Here is a 22,045-nt window from a genome sequence, read left to right on the forward strand (position 1 = left end):
AACCTGAGATGACATTACATTCCAATAGGATCCTGATAATTATTTCCATTTCTGTTTCAAAGAAATAAGATAACAGAAAATCTCAGTTGAGGTTTCCTAGTTACCTAGTTTCCATTACAGTAAAAACATATTCCAACAAAATAAATACCCATTAGTCCAAAGTGATTAAAATAATTGAATAAATAAATAAGAGGGGGAGAAGAACTAAATCTTTAATGTATGAAAATTCCAAATAACTTATGTAGTTACTTCACCCTCGAGGATGCGGAACGCAAGTTCCCATCTCTTAAGTGTGGGCCGTGCATCATGACTTCCTTCCAAAGACTATAGTATGAAAAGAGGGAAAAAGTAGCCTTACAGTGGAGAACTCCAATAAACACTGACTCAACTGGTGATCAAGGTCATCATCAAGTCATATTAATAATATAAACACCTTCCTCTGATGTGATGAAAATGGCACATTACCCTCTTTGATCTTCCTCCCCAAATCCCATAAAAACCAAACCAAATCATGAGAAAAACATCAGATAAATCCCAATTGAGGGACATTCCAAACTATCATAAAACTTTTCATCAACACTCTAGCTACAAGACAACAGCGTACAAAATCTTGACAGAACTAAAGTGGGGAAAAAATGTTGAAGCTAGAATTCTCTAACCAGCCAAAGACTCATTATAAAAGCAAGCATGAAATGAAAACACAATAATTTTTTAAAATTTTGCTCAGACTTCAGAAAGAAAAAAAAAGCTTTACCATTCTAGAAATGTGAAAATCAAGTGATGCTTATTAGGAAATGTGAAAATCCAAACCAGTTCAAATTAATATTATGAAGAATGCCAGCATTTCCTTGTGGTTTTAAAAATCTAACTCTTCTTGTACTTTACTGAATGAATGAATGAATAAATGATGAAAAGCCCAGAGAGAAAAATTACACATAGTATTAAAAATCACAATTATGTTCTTAAGGAAAGCAAATCAATGTTTTATTTTACCCTCCTCAATGAGCAGTACACCAAGAGTGAATCACAAAAATTCTCATTTCCACAATCTGCTACACTTCCTTCCCATAGGAAGAAATAACCAATAGATGAAATCAGCTTTCTCCAATAGGAGCACAGGTACAATGTCAAAAATACTTTTATTTATTTGAAATCAAGGAAAGGGACATGTTAAATATAATTCATGTAAGTACCATGTTTAGTGCTCCCATGCTATACAATGGCTAAGAGTAAATTTGGAGTAAACCTGATCTGTTTAAACCTCAGGTGTCACTTACCAGTTATAGCGTTATGTAATGTACTTATTAACCCATGCTATCTATGTCTTAATAGTTTCATGTGTAAATGAAGACTACTCAACAATTGGGTTGCTTCAGGAATTAAATAAAGCACTTCGCATCATGCCTAGCACACATTCTGAATGGTCAATAAAAGCTCTTATTCGATCCAATTTCTGCCCTGAAAAAGCTCATCATGGGGAGAGATATTTCCATAGAGTTAGTTATCCAGCAAAAGCTGTTACTACTATGAACAGAATACGAGAAAGCAGAAAATGGCTCAATTTAAGAGTATTTGCCCAAAGTGAAACTTCTAAAGACTTTAATTTCAGTTTTCAAATGACCCCTGAGAAAAGAACATTGGGTTCTAATTATCAACATCTAACCCAAATATTAGACTTGATCTAGTGCCATACATCTCTCAGAACTAGAAAACCTAAAAAAGGGGGCCATCACTGCCTTTGTTTTGACTATGTTTTAAGTAACTATGAAAAAAAATACTTTTGATGTAACTATTGATTTTACCACATTAAAATACAGTCTCCAATACTGACATACCAATCACTTCCTTTTTCATTTATGGAGTAAATGTCTGATGATTCTCTCCAAATTTTCTCAATTTTAAAAATATTTATTCATTTCTAGGGGTACAAAATAATCCTACAGAAAAAATATGAGGTTTAACTTGTCTTTCAGTTATTTTACTTGATCACTTACCTCTAAATCCAATAGTGCCATGGATTACCTTAAGCAATGGAGAAAGTAGGAAGAATACTAAGAAGGAAGTAAGGGAAATTGTTTCAAGGTCACTAATGTAAGAAAGGAATTGTGTATTGGAATAAATCATGATTTTAGTACTAGGTGAAATGATGTATGTCCCTCCCTAAATTACTGTCAAATGATTACAGTGGGTGCGCACTTGTTTCCCAAAACTGATAGTGACCATAAATTTAATGAAAATTCAAAAAACTTCAACCCAAATGTGGGCATTCTCCAAAAATAGATAGGCTCATACTGAGAATAAACCAGAACAGAAAAATAAAACTCAAAATACACAGAAGGCTATTAGGGCCTTAAAAAGACACTAGGCTCAGTCACAGCTCAGTGATAACAGCTGTGATGCTGTAATGAGGGTAATTACAGAACTCTCCACACAGCAACTTGTCTAGGCCCCTCCTGACTTCCCATTTATATAGAGTAACTGCCTTGAGCTAAAGCCAGACAACTGCTTCTAAACTAAGCAAAGGAAGTCTGAGAAGAAACTCTAGAACAGGATTTAAGGCTGGAAAGGAAAGCAGCTCAAACTTGTGGCAATGTCACACTATGACTTGAAGGAGGAAAGGAGAAGGGAGGGGAGAGAAAACAATAAACAGGAGGGAGAAGAGACAGGAGAGGGAAGGGGAAATAGGGAGGATGAGAGAGGAGAAAGAAAGGTAGGGCCACCAAAGAGTGATATGAACTAAGCACTCCACCTCAGAATGCTATCCATTTACTTTGGCAATTGTGGCAGTTCCCATTTACTCCAACAGTGTCTTTCCCCATTCACTCACTATTACACACACACACACACACACACACACACACACACACACACACACACACTCTCTCTCTCTCACACACACACACACATGGCCAAGTCCACAGTGAGGTCTACTATTCAGGGGAGGAGCCTTTTGGATAAGTGGACTTCACTGCAAAAGAAATGCAAGACAGCTACTTATGCTAACCAGAACAAATCTTCATTCAAATATTTGGCCAACCAAGGATCCTTGGACATTTGAGAAAAATCAAAGAGAAGAGAAAGACCAGCCAGCATAAAGAAACAGATTAAAAGATTCTAGAGAAAACAAGAATAGACTAAACCAAACCAAATACACAAACACCTCAATTTTGCTAAAAGTTTTAAAGGGTAGAGTCATTTAAAACAAACAACAAAACAGGCCACTATAAAAAATGAAAAGACCAGAGAACCACTAGATCTTGGAAATTACACAGTTGATAAAATAAAAATTTCATTAGAAGGGCTGATTGGGCATGACTGAAGATAGTATTTTGAAAGATAAAATAGAAAAAATCTCCCAATACTTAAGAATACAGAAATAGAAAATGTGAAAGAAAACATAATACAAGGTAGGTACCAAAAGGCCCAACATTTACATATTAAGAGTTCCATAAGACAAGCAAAGATGGGAAATGATAATCCAAAAAAAAAAAAAAATCCTTTGAATGGAATAGATTTGAGATTCTAAGTTAAAGTGAACCAAGAAAGATGAAGTTTATAATACATCCATATTCACAGTTAAAAAAAAAAGTTCAGAGAAAAAGAGATCATTTAAATAAAACATGTTCCTAGAGGAAAACCAGGTTGCATACAAAATTATGAGACTCCGAACAGCATCTGACTTCTCAGCAAAACTGATAGAAGACAGTGGAGGCTTTCAAAAGTCTGAGGGGAAAGCATTTCAAACCAAGAATTCTCTACCCAGATAAACTATGAGTTGAGTATGGTGGCAAATTCCAGACATAAGAATTTTGAAATTTACCTCCTGAGCACTGCAAAAATATTCTGAAACATTATTTTGAAAACGTGTTTTCAATTAAACTGGAAAAAAAGAGTGGCCTTAAGACGGGAAGGCAAAGAAATCGCAGTATAACTGCAGTAAGAATACGATTAGTCCAAGTAAGTGCAGACATCGAAGAACTTAGTAAAGAATGTATGTCTTCAAAAATAAAAACAAAATTCACTCACTATAATTACAAAATTAAAAATCGTGGCATTATTTTCAACAATTTAGAGGGCAGATTGAAGATAACAATCTCATTGGATCTTGACATTCTTCAAGAAAAACTTTTAACTGCCAGAGGGTTTATTATAATAAATCCAATTATACTATTTGGCTCTGCAATCAGTAGTATCATTACTAGTACCGATACAACTTATCGGTTTTTATTTTTTAGAATTTTAAAGTTAAAAAAATCTAAAACGATGTTTAAGGGAGAGATAGACATTGAGAGGCATAGATTTCCTTATGTAACATAATGGTGAGTCAATGTATGTTGCCTTGACGTTGGCAGCCCCCGAAATAAAGGACTAAGAACATTTAAACCTATAAAGAACCATCAGCACAATTCACTAACAAAGCCTGGGAGGTAGAAGGGACAATGGTGGTGTAGATACATGAAATTCCTCATCTTTCATGAAAGTACAGAGACACTGTGGCAGAGAGATATACCAAGAAATATTATGTTAAATTATTTTAAATTCTGATGGTAACCACAAGAATAAATTTTTTTAAATTAGGCTAAAAAGATGATGTCTGGGGAGTGGTGAAAAACTGGCCAATTTCTACATTTCAAATTCCATCTCTGTATGGTGTTGAGAAAAGAATTTACCATGAGTGCATATTATTTATAATTTCAAAAAAATGTTACATTTTTAAATGGTAGTAATTTCCTAAAACGTTAAATCCTATATTATTTCTAATTTTTGGCTAGACCACAACAACATTCTTAAACTTTATCATTAATGACTACAGGACGGTGAGGATAACTCAGAAGTATCTTCCAAAAGTTTAAATATTCATAATCTTTGATCCATTGAGTTTATCGTTAGGAGTCTATCCTAAAGGAAAATTTACATGAGTGGTAACAAATATAAAGGTACAAAGAAGCTTAGTGCACAACTATGTCTTAGCAAAAACTTCTTGCAAATCCTAAATGTTTACCAATGAGAATCGTTAAGTAAGTTTCGGTAGACACATGCTAAAGAATGTTACAGAGCAGTAACCTCAAAAAGTCTGGGGTAGTAATGATAAGGAAAGATGACCATGATATATTGTGTCATGAGAGACAAATAGCAAAATAACATATGTAGCATAAATGCCATTCCGTGTAGTTCTTTCAAAAATCATTTTGTATACGCCTAAGAATTGTAGGAACATACACACCGAATTATTAACAGTGATGATCTCTGAATGTGAGACTGGTGAAAAAGAAAAGACACTGACTTTTTATTTCTAATTGTTTGAACTTTTTGTAAATGTTTATTACCTTTGTAAAAGCCAAAATCTAATGTTACTTCAACATTAATCTCATCCAATTCTTTCCTTACCTTTCCACCCCTCCATTCCCCCCAAACACTGTTGCACCACAGATCTCAGCCTTCCATATTGCACAGAGTGAAACGCGTGAATCCAGACCTTACAATTCTCTCCATGCGACAGAGAATATACTTGACGCCCTGCATGACTGATGAAAAAATGGATCTTAATGTTGCATTTGGTCTTCAGCTTGTTTGCTTACGGAATGGTGCTGCTAATAAAGTCAAGGTATAAGTGACATCCCCATATAGGTCATTAATTGTTAATGCCTCCAGCATGCGTTTTTATTCACCATCTGCCATCTTCCTGGTGACAGGACAACAAGATGTGGAAAGATCAAAGTAAATCCATTTTAACTAATGGAAACACTTCATAAAACATTCTGATAGTGGGCTTCGTTTGCATGGTTGTATTCTGAAGAACACATTTGTGTATGTGTATGACCACAGTTTATACATTTCTTTTCCAGTCAACCCACACATAAATCACTAAATTGTGCCATCGACATTTCCCAGAGAGAGAATATCTGCAGCAACAATGACTATCTGTGAGAGCACTGCGACGTTAGGGCTTTTGGGACAAGGAAGTTCTCAGTTTCTGGTCTTTCTCATCTTCAGCCATCACACTGAACACAAAATCGAAGTAATGTGGCAGAGTGAAGGCTTCTCAACTTTAACTGTACTTGAAGAATGATTTTCCTTTCACTACTCGTTTTCAGAAAAAGACAATAAAAGGAGAAAATCAAAGACTGATGAAAAATAGAATTGAGGACTTACATAAACCTAACAAAAGAGTATTTAATTTTGATCTAATTAAAAATGTCTATTAAAATGCCCAAATAAACAATTCACACCATAAACATGTTTCATTTTTTTGGCCTTTGTATTTTTTCAAGATATTGTAGCAATGGAAAGACTATTCTGCTATGTCTACAGAATAATTCAGTGTATCTTATACTCATCAAATATGAATTTACCTAATTAGAACTCAACAAAACAGCTAGTGGTTCTCAGGAAAGATTCAAATATGTTATCTATTCAAAAAACAAACAACCAAGCAATCGAACAAAGGAAAAAAAAAACAGAACTTTGAGGATAGTGTATGGGGGAATGGTGGGACTGAAATATTGCCTTAAGGTAATGTGGTTCTGAGATGACTGTGGAAGTAAAGTATGAAGCCTTACTTTAAGTAAGGTTTTAAAAATAAGTCATAGTTCCATTTCGATATGTTATTTAAACATAGCTTCAATACAATTAATTTTATCAACGATACTTCTAAACCCAAGAATCACTACTAAAAATAAGGTAATCATAAAATCCCATTCCAATTCTTGATCTAGTAAAAAAGCTCCTCTTAAATCCTTTATACCTTCCTAATCAATTCCAACTGCCTCTTAAGTCAACTTAAATATGTTACTTTCTTTATACCCTCCATGCTTTTTAGTGTCTTTTCTGCCACGTATGACTTAAGCAACATTTACTTCATGCCTGTAACATGAGAAGTGCCTTCTTCTGTGTACTGCTGTGACTCTCACCCTCACAACAACCCTGTGAGGTAGGTATCATTAGCTCCATGTTACAGAGGAGGAAACACAACTGAGAAAGACTGACTTTGCCCAGTGGCAGAGTTGGGATTCAGAGTCAGACCAGCTGACTCAGATGAGTAATATTTATAGCATCCTAGAGGAAAAACAAAGACTGCACCAAGTAGAAACTATGTCTGTACCATGAATTTTAGAGCAGGTGGAGATGTTCAATAATATTAATAATTTCTCCTTCACTGTCACTTAACCATTGTAAATAGAAACTGCATTATATTCTGCTATCATTAAAATTTAAAGGGAACAATTCACAACATGAAATTTACTCCACACTTTTTAATAGGGGAAAAAAATGACATTACAAACAGATTTGCACTCATCGTTGACTCTGAAAAGACATAGTAAACTGGTACTATTCTACATCAATCCTTCTGGTGAGTGGTTATAAAGACATAAATGCAAATCTAATGTTATAATAAATAATACTGAGTGAATTTTGAGGGGATTATGAAAGTGGGTTGCTGCCCAGATAGATTTAGTTTCAAACTGCAAAACCTTATCTAGGCACTTTACCCAAGAGCATGTGCCACAAACCTATGTGCCTAAATTATATCAAAATACATTTTGGCATCTATACGTCATTTAGAAACAGATAAAAATGGTTACATAATAAGTTCCCTAGCAATCTGTGGTAACTCTGGAATGCCTTTCTCATGCAAAAATATATACTGTACTTACTAAATAAAACTTAAATCATAGTTCATTATAAGGTGTTTATAAAATCTAATATGAACACATTTTTCTGTGTGGAATGGTCTTTAGGAGAAAAACCTTATTCTGAAAAGTTATCCTTAGTTTGGTCCAAATCAATAATATTCTAATGCTAGCACTGCTCTATAAAAAACACCAAGATGGTAAAGTTCTACAATCTAAACCCTTTAAGGTTTTCGAGATTCTCAAGCTATCATGAGGCTATGAAGATTTAAATGACAAAACATGATTACATTCTTTATTTCTATAGGAAAATTTTACGAACCAATGGCAGAACTATTAGTAGTACCACACATGAAGAGACTGGTTTGCCTACAATGTGTCTTACCTAATGGCACTAGACATTTTGAATTCTCTAATCATGTGACACTACCCAAATGTGTTCACGGTTAAGTCTTAACTATAAACTCAACTTTTCTAGTTTTAAAACTTACTCACTTTTTACCAAATGATAAAAAAAAATTAGTATTAAGAAAAATACCCACAATTTATTATTTAAGGTGAAAATATAACAGAAAGAACCTATCTTGCAGTTTACTGAGAAATTTTTGCTCTGAAGATCTCCACATTTAAAGATTATCTCCAGATATGCATGAGCAGATGCTCCAAAAATATGATTTTACAGTTATCAATTTTAAAATTACAAAAACTATAAAAACTACCTCATTAATCAGAGATACTCTTCTATATAACAATGCAGTGCTTATTTTAGAACATACGTGACATTAAGATACCTTTAAGTGACGCTTTTAAATCAAAAATCTTCAGCCATCATGAAGATCATGAAGAAAGCAATGACTGACCTCCTCCCCATACCTAGGGCCTGGCACCTAGTCTGGCACATAGTACACAGAAATTATTTGAATAAATGAATACATACAAATTTCTTTTCAGTGATCTTTGACGCATATGCCTAAGTTGGAGAGTGGAGGTCTGAAAACATGGTCCCTTTTTGCCTCAGGGTCAACCTGAGAGTACATAAGTTTACAATTTTTATAATTTTTAATTGTAAAGGCTATAACAGTTCATAAATCTTTAAAACCTCTAAAATCCCTTTCATATTTGCTGCTTTGTATTAACACAGACAATAAAGAAAATGAACAGCTGACTCTTAACAGATGTAAAAAAAACAACTCCTGAAACACTAAAAACTAATTCCTAGACACTAAATTCACTAAGATAAACCCTAGGATCCTCCAGAGATATTAATGCAGGAAAACTCGCTCATCTTACTTCAAAAAAAAAAAAAAAAAATTTCATAGTTTACCCACTAACTACTTCTAGTCAGCTGAAAACTGGACTGTGCAACTGCTTCCCAATTGCCCTGTTTTGTAAAAACATAATTGTCAGTATCGCTGCAATTTGTTCCAGCGACATGCCCACTATGTCATTGCTACTAAATCCTGACCTCCCCCAGCTGGTTCCTACAGTGAAAATGCTAGTTGGATTTAAATGCTTTTGAGGGTGGAGCTGCCCCTGACTTCTGAGAACTAATCTGATGTTCAAAGCTAAGTCTCAAAGTTATTACAAACTGATCTGACATTTATAGCTAAACCACATTGCTCTTTTTGGACAATTTCACTATACAGCTATTTCAAATTAAGCCATTCTGAGACCATGCAGAAGCAAGACAAAAAACAAGGTCACTGCATAACTCACAAAATACTAAACAGCTGTTATGCTATATGAGCAACAGCCCTCACTTTCTGAACTCTCCACATACTACCCAAAGCCCAAATCCTATAACACAATCTTTATAACACCCTCTTACTGAGATATGAGATACCCCATGGTTCCTTATGGTCTGTGTTCTTTACTGCAGCAAGTAATAAATCCTACAAGTGACTAAAGGGTACTGACACTTATGAATACTAATTAATAGTGGAATAAAAATAATACTAAATGTTCCAAGGTTATAAATGACTATGATACACAGTTTATTAATACACATCTCACAATTCACGGAGAGGGCAGTTTTGGATGACTTTGGTATACGATTTCTTCCATTTTTCATTTAATGTCAAGACTATGCTTAAAATGTGTTGAAAAGTAAGAAAGCATTACTGAGAGTCACACTGAAATTGTTAGGGCACAGGAAAAGCCTATCTAGCCAAGTTGATTAGACTGAGCAGGAGTTCATCAAGAGTCATTTCAATCAAAGGCTTGCTCAAGTATATGGACTATACCCAGATTCAGTTCTTTAAAACAAAGACTTCAGAAAATAACAATAATAAAGCCAAAGGTATAAGGAAAAGGTGGAAGAGGTTTTTCTGTTGTTGTTTTTTTTTTAAACAATAAATACTAGAAAATCTGGATAATAGGTTAGCTGTGAGAAGGAAATGAAACAAAATTTTCATATGTACTCTATCATGGAAAGATATTTTTATTGTGCAAAATCTCATATTGCAGCTGAATGTTATTTTTGAAATATTAACCACATCCGGATAGAGGTAGAAAAACCAAGAATGTCAACTTAGAGCAAACAAGTTTCTACAATACAAACAAATCTACTACAGACACTACAATGAGCATTTTGTCAAAAAATCTACTTTAACACTAATCTATAACTATACATAAAATATATTTTTTTTAACACTAATCTATAACTATACATTTACCACAAAAGTTAAAAACTAGAAGTTGTGAAGAACTTGAGGGGAGTCATAATAAAAAAGAAGCCCCTTTCTTCCCCAAACGAAAGGCAAAAATACCTTTTTAACTGTCAACTATGAAATCAGCTTAAAAAAAAAAAACCTTTGGGAAAAAAATGACCCATTACCTACCTTCCAGATAAAACTGGAAGATTTTAACATCTAGGGAATGTAGACACAGGGTAAGGATATGCCAGTTTTCCAAGTGCGTATTGTGTCTTTCCTGGCCCTGGGAGATTAAGTTTGGAGCTTCAGTCTGAGATCTCAAACATGTAAGTCACTGTCCTCAAAGGTACACCATTTATTAAGGGACTTGCATGTATGATGTTTGGTTGAGAGAGAAAACATTTCATCACCACTGCCCTCTATCTTTGTAGCACATAAAGTGTTGCATGTATTACAATCTGATTTCTCTTGTTAGACAGGCATTACACTTAAGTTTCATGGATCATGAAAATTGGTTACTCAGCAAGTAGAAGGAGCAATGATTTAAACAGCTTCTGATGCCATCATGCATCTTGTACCAGATATGATGCATCACGCATCAAAATCATGACTTAAGGATAATAACGAAAACCAGTTTTTTAACATTTAAAAACTTCTTCAAAGACAACAGATATTATACCAAGTAATGTCGGTGTAACTTACAGTATGAAAAGGAAGTCTCGGGTCACCCTGAGTCCATGTAGTGAATGAGGTATTAATATTTTAGGAAAAAATAGGCTAAATATTAATATGTTACATTTTATAATAGGTTTTACAGTCTTTCACCTGTATTTGCATTAGGGCATTAGAAGTAATCCAATAAAAAGCCTGGCCTTTCCAAGCAATCTGATATCCTCTGTAAATATCTTCTAAATTTTTAAAGAAATATAGATTTATTGCCTGGTGAATTTTTGCACGTTTAATTCATGATGAAGAAAATTATCACAATGCTGTCAAATCTTTTTAGCCTAGACCTCAATAACTGCCAAATCTTATCATTTACATGATCACAGTCCTTGGCACGTCTTCTCCAAGACTGAAACTCCCTCTACCATTCTGAGTCTTTCAAATACCATATCATCTCATGGCCTTTACTCTCTAATATTCAGTTCCTAAATCAGAACTGTCTTCATATTTCCTTCCCCACTGTGGGAGGCCAGATGTTTTTGTTTTGTTTTGTTTTTTAACAAATATATAAAGGAAATATAAAAAAAAACAACCACAGTTAAAAGTTAATTCAAAAATTTAAAGTATTTCATGGTAGCTGATTTAATGATTTCTCTGCTAGAATTTAATAAACCAAATAAAATGCCTAGCAAATATTCTTGAAAGATTTTTGTTTTAACAAACATTTTATTTTTACCCAAAAGACCCTCAGTAATTCACACTGGCACATTTAAAATATTAAATCTGTAAAACTAAAAATGTTCTCAAAAAACAGATTGATAATGTAGTTAAAAAGAATACAAATGGATAGTTACCATAAATTTCTGAAAACTAAATGATCTGATTTGACCATTAAAAAGAAATACATAAAATATTATTAACACGTCTACGGCCATGCCACCTCGAACGTGCCCAATCTCGTCTGATCTCAGAAGCTAAGCAGGGTTGGGCCTGGTTAGTACTTGGATGGGAGACCACATAGGAAGACCAAGCACTGTAGGTGTTAAAAATTTAAAAAATAAATAAATAAATTTTTAAAAAATATATTAACACATAACTTTGAAGTATTTAACATTTAGGGCCTACATAAAGAACATTAAAACTGGGCACTGTTCCATATGACCTTAAGAAAGAAGGATAGTTTAAGTTTTGAAATTACTAAACTTACCATGCTCTTTAATTACTAACAGCCCCTCACAATCATTTCATCAGTCAAGCCTGTATCTGCTACATCCTACCGAAGGGTTTTAGCTTCCAGCCTGCAACAAACTCCACCAAAACCTTGGCAATAGAACAGGTTAGGTTACACCCACCCAGTCTGCTGTCAGCTGGCCAATTTGATGGGATGGGGACAGAGGGTTTTTACAAGGCTCAAACAGGTAACATTAGATGGCTATATTTAAGTCTTGTCTATTTTGACAAAAATTACATAGAATACACTTTCCCCAAGAGCCCTAACTTACTGCTGGTTACGTTACTCATCAAAGATGACAAAGAGAAATGACATTTTGCCAGAGCTATCACTAGCCCATGCAACTTTATTACTAAATGGAGTTAGAAATTTATTATTATGACTAAATTTGGTTAATAGGAAAAAAACTGTTCTTTATCCCCAGCGAAAAATAAATGCTATCCTTATGACAAAGCCTAGACCAGTGTGCTGTAGTGTGATGAGCTGTGAAGACTATTGATTTTCAGTGTATTCAGCATTCCTGTTCACCATGATACCTGGCCATATCTGAAAAAAATTAAAGAACTAGGGAATTATTGGAAATGCTGTTTAAGGGGCCATGTCTTATGAATTATATCAGCAAAAGAACTAAGCACAGTACCCTGACCACAAAGGGAAATCACTGAACATTTGATTCACCTAACAATTAAAATTAAATCTTTAAATGCCTCCATATGAGATCTCATAAAGGTCAATTCTAAGTGCTGAATTTTTTACATTGGAAAACATTAGAAAATCATGACAACTTTGTTTAAACAAGTGGTCATTATTTATACGCTACATGTAATAACTAATGACAATGGATGAAAAATATTTAAATGAAAAAGTAAAATATATTTCTGAAATAACCATTTTTGTCCTTAAAAAGGCCAAATATAAGGAAACAGCTCTAAAATTAGCTTTGAAAATGACAATACTAGCTGACATTGATTGAATGCTCTTTACGGTACTAGTTAAATGCTTCTCACATATTAACCAAACTAATTCTCACAACTCAGTAAGGTCAGTAAATTATTAATCCCCTTTATACAGTAATGTGACTTGTCCCAGTGTCATATGGCTGGCTGCTAAGAGCTAAAATTGTGACTAACAACCAGCTCCCAGCTACCCATGACTGTAATAATAAGTAATACTATTTCTTTATATATTGACTTTTGTTGTGTTGCTTTTAAAAGCAGAAAACTAGTAAATGAAGCTAATTAGAAAAAAGTAAGATTATTTTCAAAAGAGCACCAAGGCAAATCAATGAAAGGAAATTAAGACAGCTCTACACAAAGGAAAGTGAGGTGATAAAAACACAAAACAACAAAATAAACTTGAAGAACAGTAGAGAAAAGAAAAAAATAATGAAAGTATTTTTGAAAGTCTAAACTATCTAATAAAAGGCTTAGGTGAGAAATAGGCATGAAGGAATCTTTAGACTGTTGAAAACATTCTGTACCTTGATCTAAATGGTAGTGACAAGGGTGTAAAATATGAAAACACATCATATTGTATATTAATATTTCTGTACTTTACTGTATATACTGTGTATAACTTAAAAGTATAAATATTTTAAAATATTTTTTAAAAGATTATGGTGGTTTTGAGGCTCTTTTCACTACTTCAAACAACAGGGTTATAATAAAATGATCTTGTCTCAATAAAAAAAAACTTTGGAGAAGTTGGTAATAATATATCCTATCCACTTAACCTTTTGTAATGTGTCCACATGTTCGACTTTCAGATTTTTAAGTCTGCCCTAAAACATAAAACTACAGCTAACAGACAACTTAATCTAGGTTAATTATTATTAAATCAAACCGTTCGTCTGAAAAGGGAATATCTTCTACAGTTTGCCTGACAGTTGACAAACTAACCATGGCACAATTTCAGCAAAGGGAAGCCTAAAGCTCACACACAACAGCCCATTCTCTTATCTTTCTACAGGAACAAACTTCTGTAATTAAATCCAGATACAATGTTCTATCTATACCCTCCCTATTCCTATATACAATGAAACTCATATACAATTAATCCAATTCTTTCATACAAAGTCCTTTATATACACAAAAATGACTAAACTTAAGTGTCCCTCATCCAAACTGCAAATTAAACTTCCCTTTACTCTTCTCATGATTTCCAGATCCTTCTCCATTCTGATCATCTTCCTTCTATAATTAAATGCCACCATTCTAAACATCCATTTTTACTAAGTGGGGGAGGGCATGAGACCTCAAGAATTCATACTCATCATCTAAAACCCACCATCATTTTTTATATGAACTCTCATAAATCAATCTAATAAACTCCAGATTGAGGTTGAAACCTAAGTAGAGAACTTTACATTTATTTCTATTTAAAATTTTACATATTTTCTACTCATAAACATCTTAATATTATCTTGAATCCTGACATCTGGAGAATTTGTAGTCTTGAATCACCTATAAATGTGCAAGGCAAGCCATCTTGATTAATACAAAATGTTAAAAAGAACAGAAGCCAGGTAAAGGTCCTACAACACTCTGAATACTTGCCTCAAAGGTAACAAACATCCAACGAATTTACTTTGAAAATGACCTTTCAATCATGCAGTTATAATGCCATGATTCTCTACCATGATCCAAAGATTAGTTCAAAAGATTGCCTATAGTTTGGCTACAGTCTCCTTGACCCCTTCCAGTAATTCTATAAATATAGGGTTGTTTTAACATGACTTATTCCAAATACTGGTTCTCAGATGGAAGCAGTAATGTCCCTTAATGAGCATTTTGTAAAGATTTTTATTCTCTGAGCCTGTATGCGTGTGCACTGGCACCTTTTAAAGTTTTATGTACAGCAGTAATTATCAATAAAATTCATTTCAGAAGAGCAGACATTACAAACGATCATTAGAAAAAGCATTCATTAGGCTTAACAGGACCAAGAACTCCTGCTTAACCTTTGATGACTGCTGGCATCACAGATTACTTTCATTTAATGATATATAAAAATTTCTGTTAGAAACAAAATATTGAGATCCCTGGCATGGAGTTTCTAGAACTCACCTTTGTACTCCTTGGTTCTGCATTCATGTTGATTTCTCTCAATATCTCCTAATTGTTTTAATGTGGCAGAATATGTATAATTTCTACCTTTGAAAAACAAACCTGGAAATTGAGTGGGAATTTCCCACAACTTTTGACAGGCAAAGGGAGATGGTGATGCTAGATGTAGAGAATGCTCAAGGTTCGACTTTGGAATAGATTACTTAAAAAGGAGAAAAATACATAAAAATATGTACACAGTCCCAAAGCAGCAACATCTTAGCTACTTTTTAAGCTATGTATCGTACACTGGAACTTTACGTGACATCAGTACTTTTGCCAGTTCAGAACTACAGACAAGGGGCATGCAGTAGTCAGGGGAGGGCTATAATAAAGCAGAGCACTGGGCTGTGGAGGAGCTCTACAATCCCTGCCCAAAGGCACCACAGGCCCCCCTTCCTGGTGTTCCCTAGAAACACATTATTTAAAAACATCGGCAAGTTAATACAGATAGAATTCACAGTGCTAATCCAAGTTACATGTACAAGGTAAAGTTCTAAGAGAACTATATTGAAGTATATTCAAGGGTAAAAAAACACAGAGAGGGCTCAGCAGATTGGCTTTAAGAGACTTCATTCTGCTTTGAGGAGAAATTAAGAAAGCAATTGTAGAGAAGGATAAATGACCTAGAAATTACCATTTCTTCCTTTAAACAGAAATTCTAATTCTGGTCTTTTTACAACTGAAGTGATCACAGAATTATAGGTACTTCTTAGAAATTCCTGAAATATGATTTAAATCAAACTTCGAAATGGTTTTCTGATATATCATAAAAAAGTAAAGGGAAAAAGTGCCAAAAAAAATCTGTTGTGTACTTAACTTCCCTTTTGATGATACCATGTTTTAATCATACACTTTTATTAAAGGACCTACCCACTAACAAGCAAAAGCCTATTATATATTTATCAAATTTTATCATCTTTCCAAAGCTCTGAATTTTAACTTTAAAAACTATCAAAGACTGATCAGCTGGGAAGCTCTACAATAGAACAGCAAATGGAAATTTAAGTCTCACTCAAAATAAATTAAGCAAACAATTATATTTAACAAACGCTCTTTCTGAAAATCAGCTGCCTAAATTATTAATCACAATAATCTGTTACTGTCAAAAAACTGCAATCCTTATATAAAGAGTGTCTGGGAATTGTTCTTGACTCAAAACTGAACATGACTACAGCAGTGTGCAGCTCTGCCATTCCAAAAAAGCCACAAATCTTTTTTCAACAAGTTTTGCCATATTACATACAATACTTAAAACAAGTATAGAGATAAAAAGAGGAAAGCCCAATATAAAAATCTACCTATAAAAATGTGAATGCAGCATATAAAATGAGTATTTCAGGACCTTACTACACTAATTTCTTCAAATAATGGACTTTAGAAGTAAATAGTAAGTCATTTTCCCTCTCATAATATGCTCAGATAATTATTTACACAGGAGAACCTACTATAACCCACTCTTTTTAGGAGAGCAGAGGGAAAAGAGCCTTAAATAAACTCTTCCTCAAAATATATTCCCCAGAGAGAAAATAGGTGCCCCTATGTAAAATGGGTCCACATGGTTGGCTGGTTGATTAAATGAGATGAGCGTGAAGTGCTTTTAATTTTAAAACATACCATGTTGCTGGAAGGAGTTATTCTGTTATAGGCTATTTTAAAGAAAGCTGAATGTTTCTGGTTTTCATCTTGGAGAGAATAGAGAAGATTTTATGGAATGTTTTGTAAAACAATAACTTAGGTCCTTTCATAAACTACGTAGTTTGCCAATTTTACTTTAGTAAGTTAAATTATTTCCAATAAAAAGCATCACAGACTTTGGGAAGTTAGACTTTGTAAACATGTCCTCACATGGTTCAAACACACACTGCTCAATCAAAAGATCTTTGCAGAGGGAGTTGATCTCATTTATTAAAAACCACAATCATATGCAACCAGGAAAGGATATACAGGGGCTTATCAAAAGTACTAATAATGTTCTTTTTCTTAAGCTCTTATGTACTCAGGGGTTCATTTCCTCTCCATGAGTGCTATATTTGAAAACTGAAAACAGATCTTAACCTCCTGAATAAGTCTAACGTCTTATGTCCGTGTTCTATTTGTATAACCTAGTATGTACCTTATAACCCATTTGCAGTTTGAACTACTCATTGTGATTAAATTTTTGTTAAATGTCATACACTGAAAACCTATAACCTGTATGAATAATTTTAAAGAAGAATAGTAAAATGAACTTGAGTACCTAAATGAGCCCTCTACCCACACCCTCTTCTAAAAATATATTCCCCAGAGGAGAAATATATTCTCCTCTTCTAAACACACTCTACTATTCTGTCATCATAGATCAGGAAAACATTGTTGATTATCAGACACCCATGCTGCTGTTACTTTTAAAATATAAAAGAGGCAGTTAACATAGTGGCTGAGAGTATGAATGAACTATGGAGCCAAACAACCTGGGTTCAAATCTTAGCTCCACCTCCTCTTATAAGATATATGACCTTGGGAAGGTGTACTTAACTTTTTTTTACCTTGGTTACTCATCTGTAAAATGTGAAACAAACATTTATCTCATAGGACTACTAGAAAGATTAAATAAAGTACTTAGAACATGGCTGATACATAGTAAGTATAATATGCAAGGTACTGTTGTTAAAATCATGAAGGTAAAACAAAATTCAAGTATGCTAAAACTTGGAGACTGAATTTTTTTAGAGTATTACATTTCTCACCAAAATTAACTTGGGTGTTCTTACTGATTCCATATTTTCAACCCTCCTCATTTACATTTGAACTAGCCATAAGTGATCTGCTTCTAACTCTACACTGATAAAACTACACCTGTAAAACTATCATGACTCCTCTTGTTATCCAAAGTCTTAAATTTGTGAAAATATTTTACATTTCCTACTAAACTTTAAGAAGCATGAATTTAGGAGTCATAACTTGTAAAAGCCTTCTTCTACCTATGGTATGGTAGCATGTATAACATGTGCTAATTAAATAAATTGATTTTAATGGGTTTATTTCACTTGGAGTCAAATACATAAACATCAGTGATCTAGAGGTGCATGTACTCCTGGCACTTAAATGTTATTTTAATCCCAGTCCAAATGTTGAGTGCTGTAATTCATACTAGAAAAGGGTACATGTGTATAAATTATAACAACTTGCATATGGGTAGACATATACATGGTTCTTCTCAATGCTACACTATATTCAATAAGTGTGTTTTTCCTACCTATGGACCAATCATCATGACTTTTTGAGTAGGAAGTCTCCTGACAATAGATCTATGCTCATTATAATCTTAAAAATACAGATTACTTTCTCTTGTGTAACTTATTCCTTTTTTAAGAAGCATAAGAACAACCTCAGGAGGAACACAAAAAGCAACTATAAATCCTGCACTTGACAGTATGGTAGTATGGCTTCTGGCATGCACAGGGATCCTATGTGCTTACAGCTGAAAGACTACATTGAAAAGACACACCAGCTATCTTTAAATATTCAAAGGGCTGCCATGTAGAAGAGAGTACAAGCTTAATTTTTCATGTTCCAGAAGGCAGAACAAGTTGTAAGAAAGCAGATCTGTGATATAAGGAAAGAACTTTCTGAAAATTAGAGCTATCTAAAATTGGAAAAGGGAATTGTGTGAGGTCGTGAATACTCTATCACTAAAAGTGTTTGTGAACAGAAGACTGGTTTTTAGGAATGATGTTGAAAAGGTTTTTGATAAAGAGATCACATGATCACAAAGCTCTCCTTTAATTAAAATGTTCTTGGACTTTCTTAATACTCATCCCAAGTGATGGTCTGATGTACAACATTAACATGCTGCAGACATGCTTATCTGCTCAATGTTACAGTATACGTGGGATACATGAACGTCATTCCTTCATATACGGCAACTGACATTTCAGAGGTTGGAAGGTCCTATCCCTATTCGTTTGACATTGTGGAGTTCCACTATACCCTCATCCTCAACCCACCAAGTGAAGGACAGGAAAATTATAACAACATTGGTTTCATTATTTTATACTCATCTCTAAAATTCAGAAAATTTAGAAAAAGAAGGAATGACATAAAATGGATAATTGGAGTTTAATAACTTGTCTATTATACCACATCTGCTATTAGAACTACCGTGTGGGTGGTATAATTAATTTGGCTTAAAATAGTCATATACTCACTTAGATACTAAGAAAAAATCATAACTATAAAGGAAGTGAAATATTTTTAAAGCAAAAAACATGCATAAGCTAGAACATAAATCCTAAAAGTATAATGGAAGTTCATTATACTTTTGCACGTTTGCAATTTCCATAGTAAAAACTTAAAGAACTCCATACAAAAATTAAAATTCAACTTTTAATCAATATATTATAATATTGGTGTATTTTTTGTTATAGGCAGGCCACGTAATGATTCAGCATCCACTTAACTCAATCCAAATTCACTTGGACTCAAATTTGAAAATATTTAACTGCTAGTTAATATCTCACATTCTCAATTTCCGAGAAAAAGTTCTTAAGCACTATTTATAAAGTTTCATTACCAAAATTTAGTAACACTTCATTTTATCTTGGGACTGAAAATATTATACAGATTTTTTTTTAATCCAAGATACATAGTGGTTTTATATCCAACTTCACAGTTATTATAGTCCTAGCCCACTGTAAAATTGTTTTTGATAGAATTGCTTTTAATAAATAAAATTATTATTTCCTCTATATTTCTTAGGATTTCAAAGCCTAGAAAAAGTTGTTTATCTTATTTCTGTTTAACAGCTAAGACTTCTACTGATAGTGAAGAAAGATTCACCTTAGTGTAGCAGTGGCTAGGAGTCAAGTGATATGATTCTAGTCCTGGCTCTGAATTAATTTTACACTGAACGTATCATTTAAGATGTCTACATCATGGTACTCACCCATAAAACTCAGATTAGATGATTTCAAAGACTACATCTAGTTCTGAAGTTGTACAATATTATGACCTTCATAATGCATAGACTCCTTCAATATGATAGGTATTAGAATACAGTACTATGGATGAATCCACACAAAATGTACAAGGCGAGGATGTTTAAGCAAATGTGATTAAAAGAAATACTAGCTTGAAGTATGGGTTAAATATCAAGAGCATTTATTTTCTCGTCTAGAAAGCATCAACACTATATGCTGCAAATAAAGTTCTAAAAAGCTTTAAGAAACTTATAATTCAACCAAGACAACTCTGCTGATTCTTCAACAGAAAAGGAAATTCTGAGTATGAATTTCTTGACACCCAATATCTGTAGCACCCATACTTCCACCCTGCATTTATGTGTCAGATGAAGCTGTAACTTTTATGGCATACTGAAATCAAGAGTATGGAGTAGAATGTACTCTTGGTTCAATCAGTACAGTTTCAAATTAAGCACTGGAGAAAACTACCTTCCTAGTTAATAATAAACTAATAAGATTTCATTAGAAGTGTAAAAGTTTGTTTCAATGTTTGTATTGCATATATAAAACAATAATTTCCTAACTCTACCTACCACTGAATCCACATAAATGGTGTTGCTGTTGGTATTTCAAGAGCCCCAATTTACAAAGTCTAAAACTAAGCTAATCCAAGTAAAAATATAGATTTCTTCTGTAATATGGAGCAATTCACAGACATTAAACTATGAAATCAATAAAAATAAACAAGGAATCCCTCCAAAGTTTAGTAACAAATGGGCCATAGAGTACAAATGTCATACACTGAAAAACCACCAGCTTTCAGAAATAGCAATACTAAGAAGTATAGCTATTAATATCTCAGTTAATTCACATCGTTAAAAAACTGCTAGAAGAATGTGAGTTATCTAAATAATAGTGTCAGTGTATTGAAGAAAGGTGTCCTGGGTGCAAGACAAGAAAAGGAATATAGCCCTAAAAGATGCATACAGATAAGCAAGTAATTTGGGGGAAAGGGAAGAAGAATACCTGTATTTAATTATAGCTCAAAGAATTCAAAGATTATATTAGTAGTAAAAACCTACAAAATGATTATGAACCAGAGAGTTTGGGTTTCGTTGAAGGCCTGACTAAGATGGTGTCTATGTTAAGAAAATTGAATGGAGATGTAAGTTGGCATTGTGGTATTGTGATGATTTAACCACAAATGCTTTCCCTATTTAAATATTCCAATCAGTACTGTTAGTACACATACCTCGGAGAATTCTTTCCTCATGGCAACGAAGAAAGTCCCAGATTCTAACAGTGCCGTCATCAGAGCATGTAGCAAATTTATTATCCGTGGGTGAGAAACTGTTACATGAAGACACACAGCAGGGGAAAGAAGTCAGCATTTAACAGATTATCTGTGCTTCTCAGACAGGGAAAAATAAAAACAGTGTGCTGCGTTATAAACAGAAGAGGGAAGTATCCAACAGTGAAGACGCCTTAAAGAGAATGTTGTCAGCTAACAATTCCATCTCATCAAAGGAAGAATAGAGCAGTTGCTTCTTATTTTCAATCATCACTATTCAGAGCACTTTACAAGTGTATTATTACTACTACTAATGCTATCCATGCTCCCCACAGTACAATATTTCCTACGCAACAAGAGAAAACATGGAGCTGATTTAAGTGTAGAAACTAAATGAATTCTGTTTTTGCAATATTCCTGTAAACATATTTTAAATCACATGGGAATACTGCTCAAAAAGTTCGCATCAGCTTCTGCCTCTTTGTGAAATGATATACTGAAGAAATTTGAGCAAGTTAAAAGACT

General features: G+C 33.6%; 1 protein-coding gene and 1 pseudogene across 3 annotated transcripts in view; one reads left to right on the top strand and one right to left on the bottom strand.

Annotated features, from left to right (window-relative positions):
* Positions 1-22,045, bottom strand: part of WDR33 (WD repeat domain 33) — an 82,832-nt gene that overhangs the window by 29,744 nt on the left and 31,043 nt on the right. For 2 of the 3 annotated variants that reach the window (XM_039851273.1, XM_039851274.1), the window contains exon 7: positions 21,482-21,579. In XM_039851273.1, the coding sequence (XP_039707207.1) occupies positions 21,482-21,579 (98 nt within the window). Of the gene's footprint in view, positions 1-3,574; positions 5,684-21,481; positions 21,580-22,045 lie in introns of those variants that run through there. The other variant, XM_039851275.1, reaches the window with a different exon arrangement.
* On the top strand, positions 11,875-11,993 carry LOC120593450 (uncharacterized; annotated as a pseudogene).

Source organism: Pteropus medius, unplaced genomic scaffold, assembly GCF_902729225.1.
Source record: "Pteropus medius unplaced genomic scaffold, Ma_sr-lr_union100, whole genome shotgun sequence".
Lineage (NCBI taxonomy): Eukaryota > Metazoa > Chordata > Mammalia > Chiroptera > Pteropodidae > Pteropus > Pteropus medius.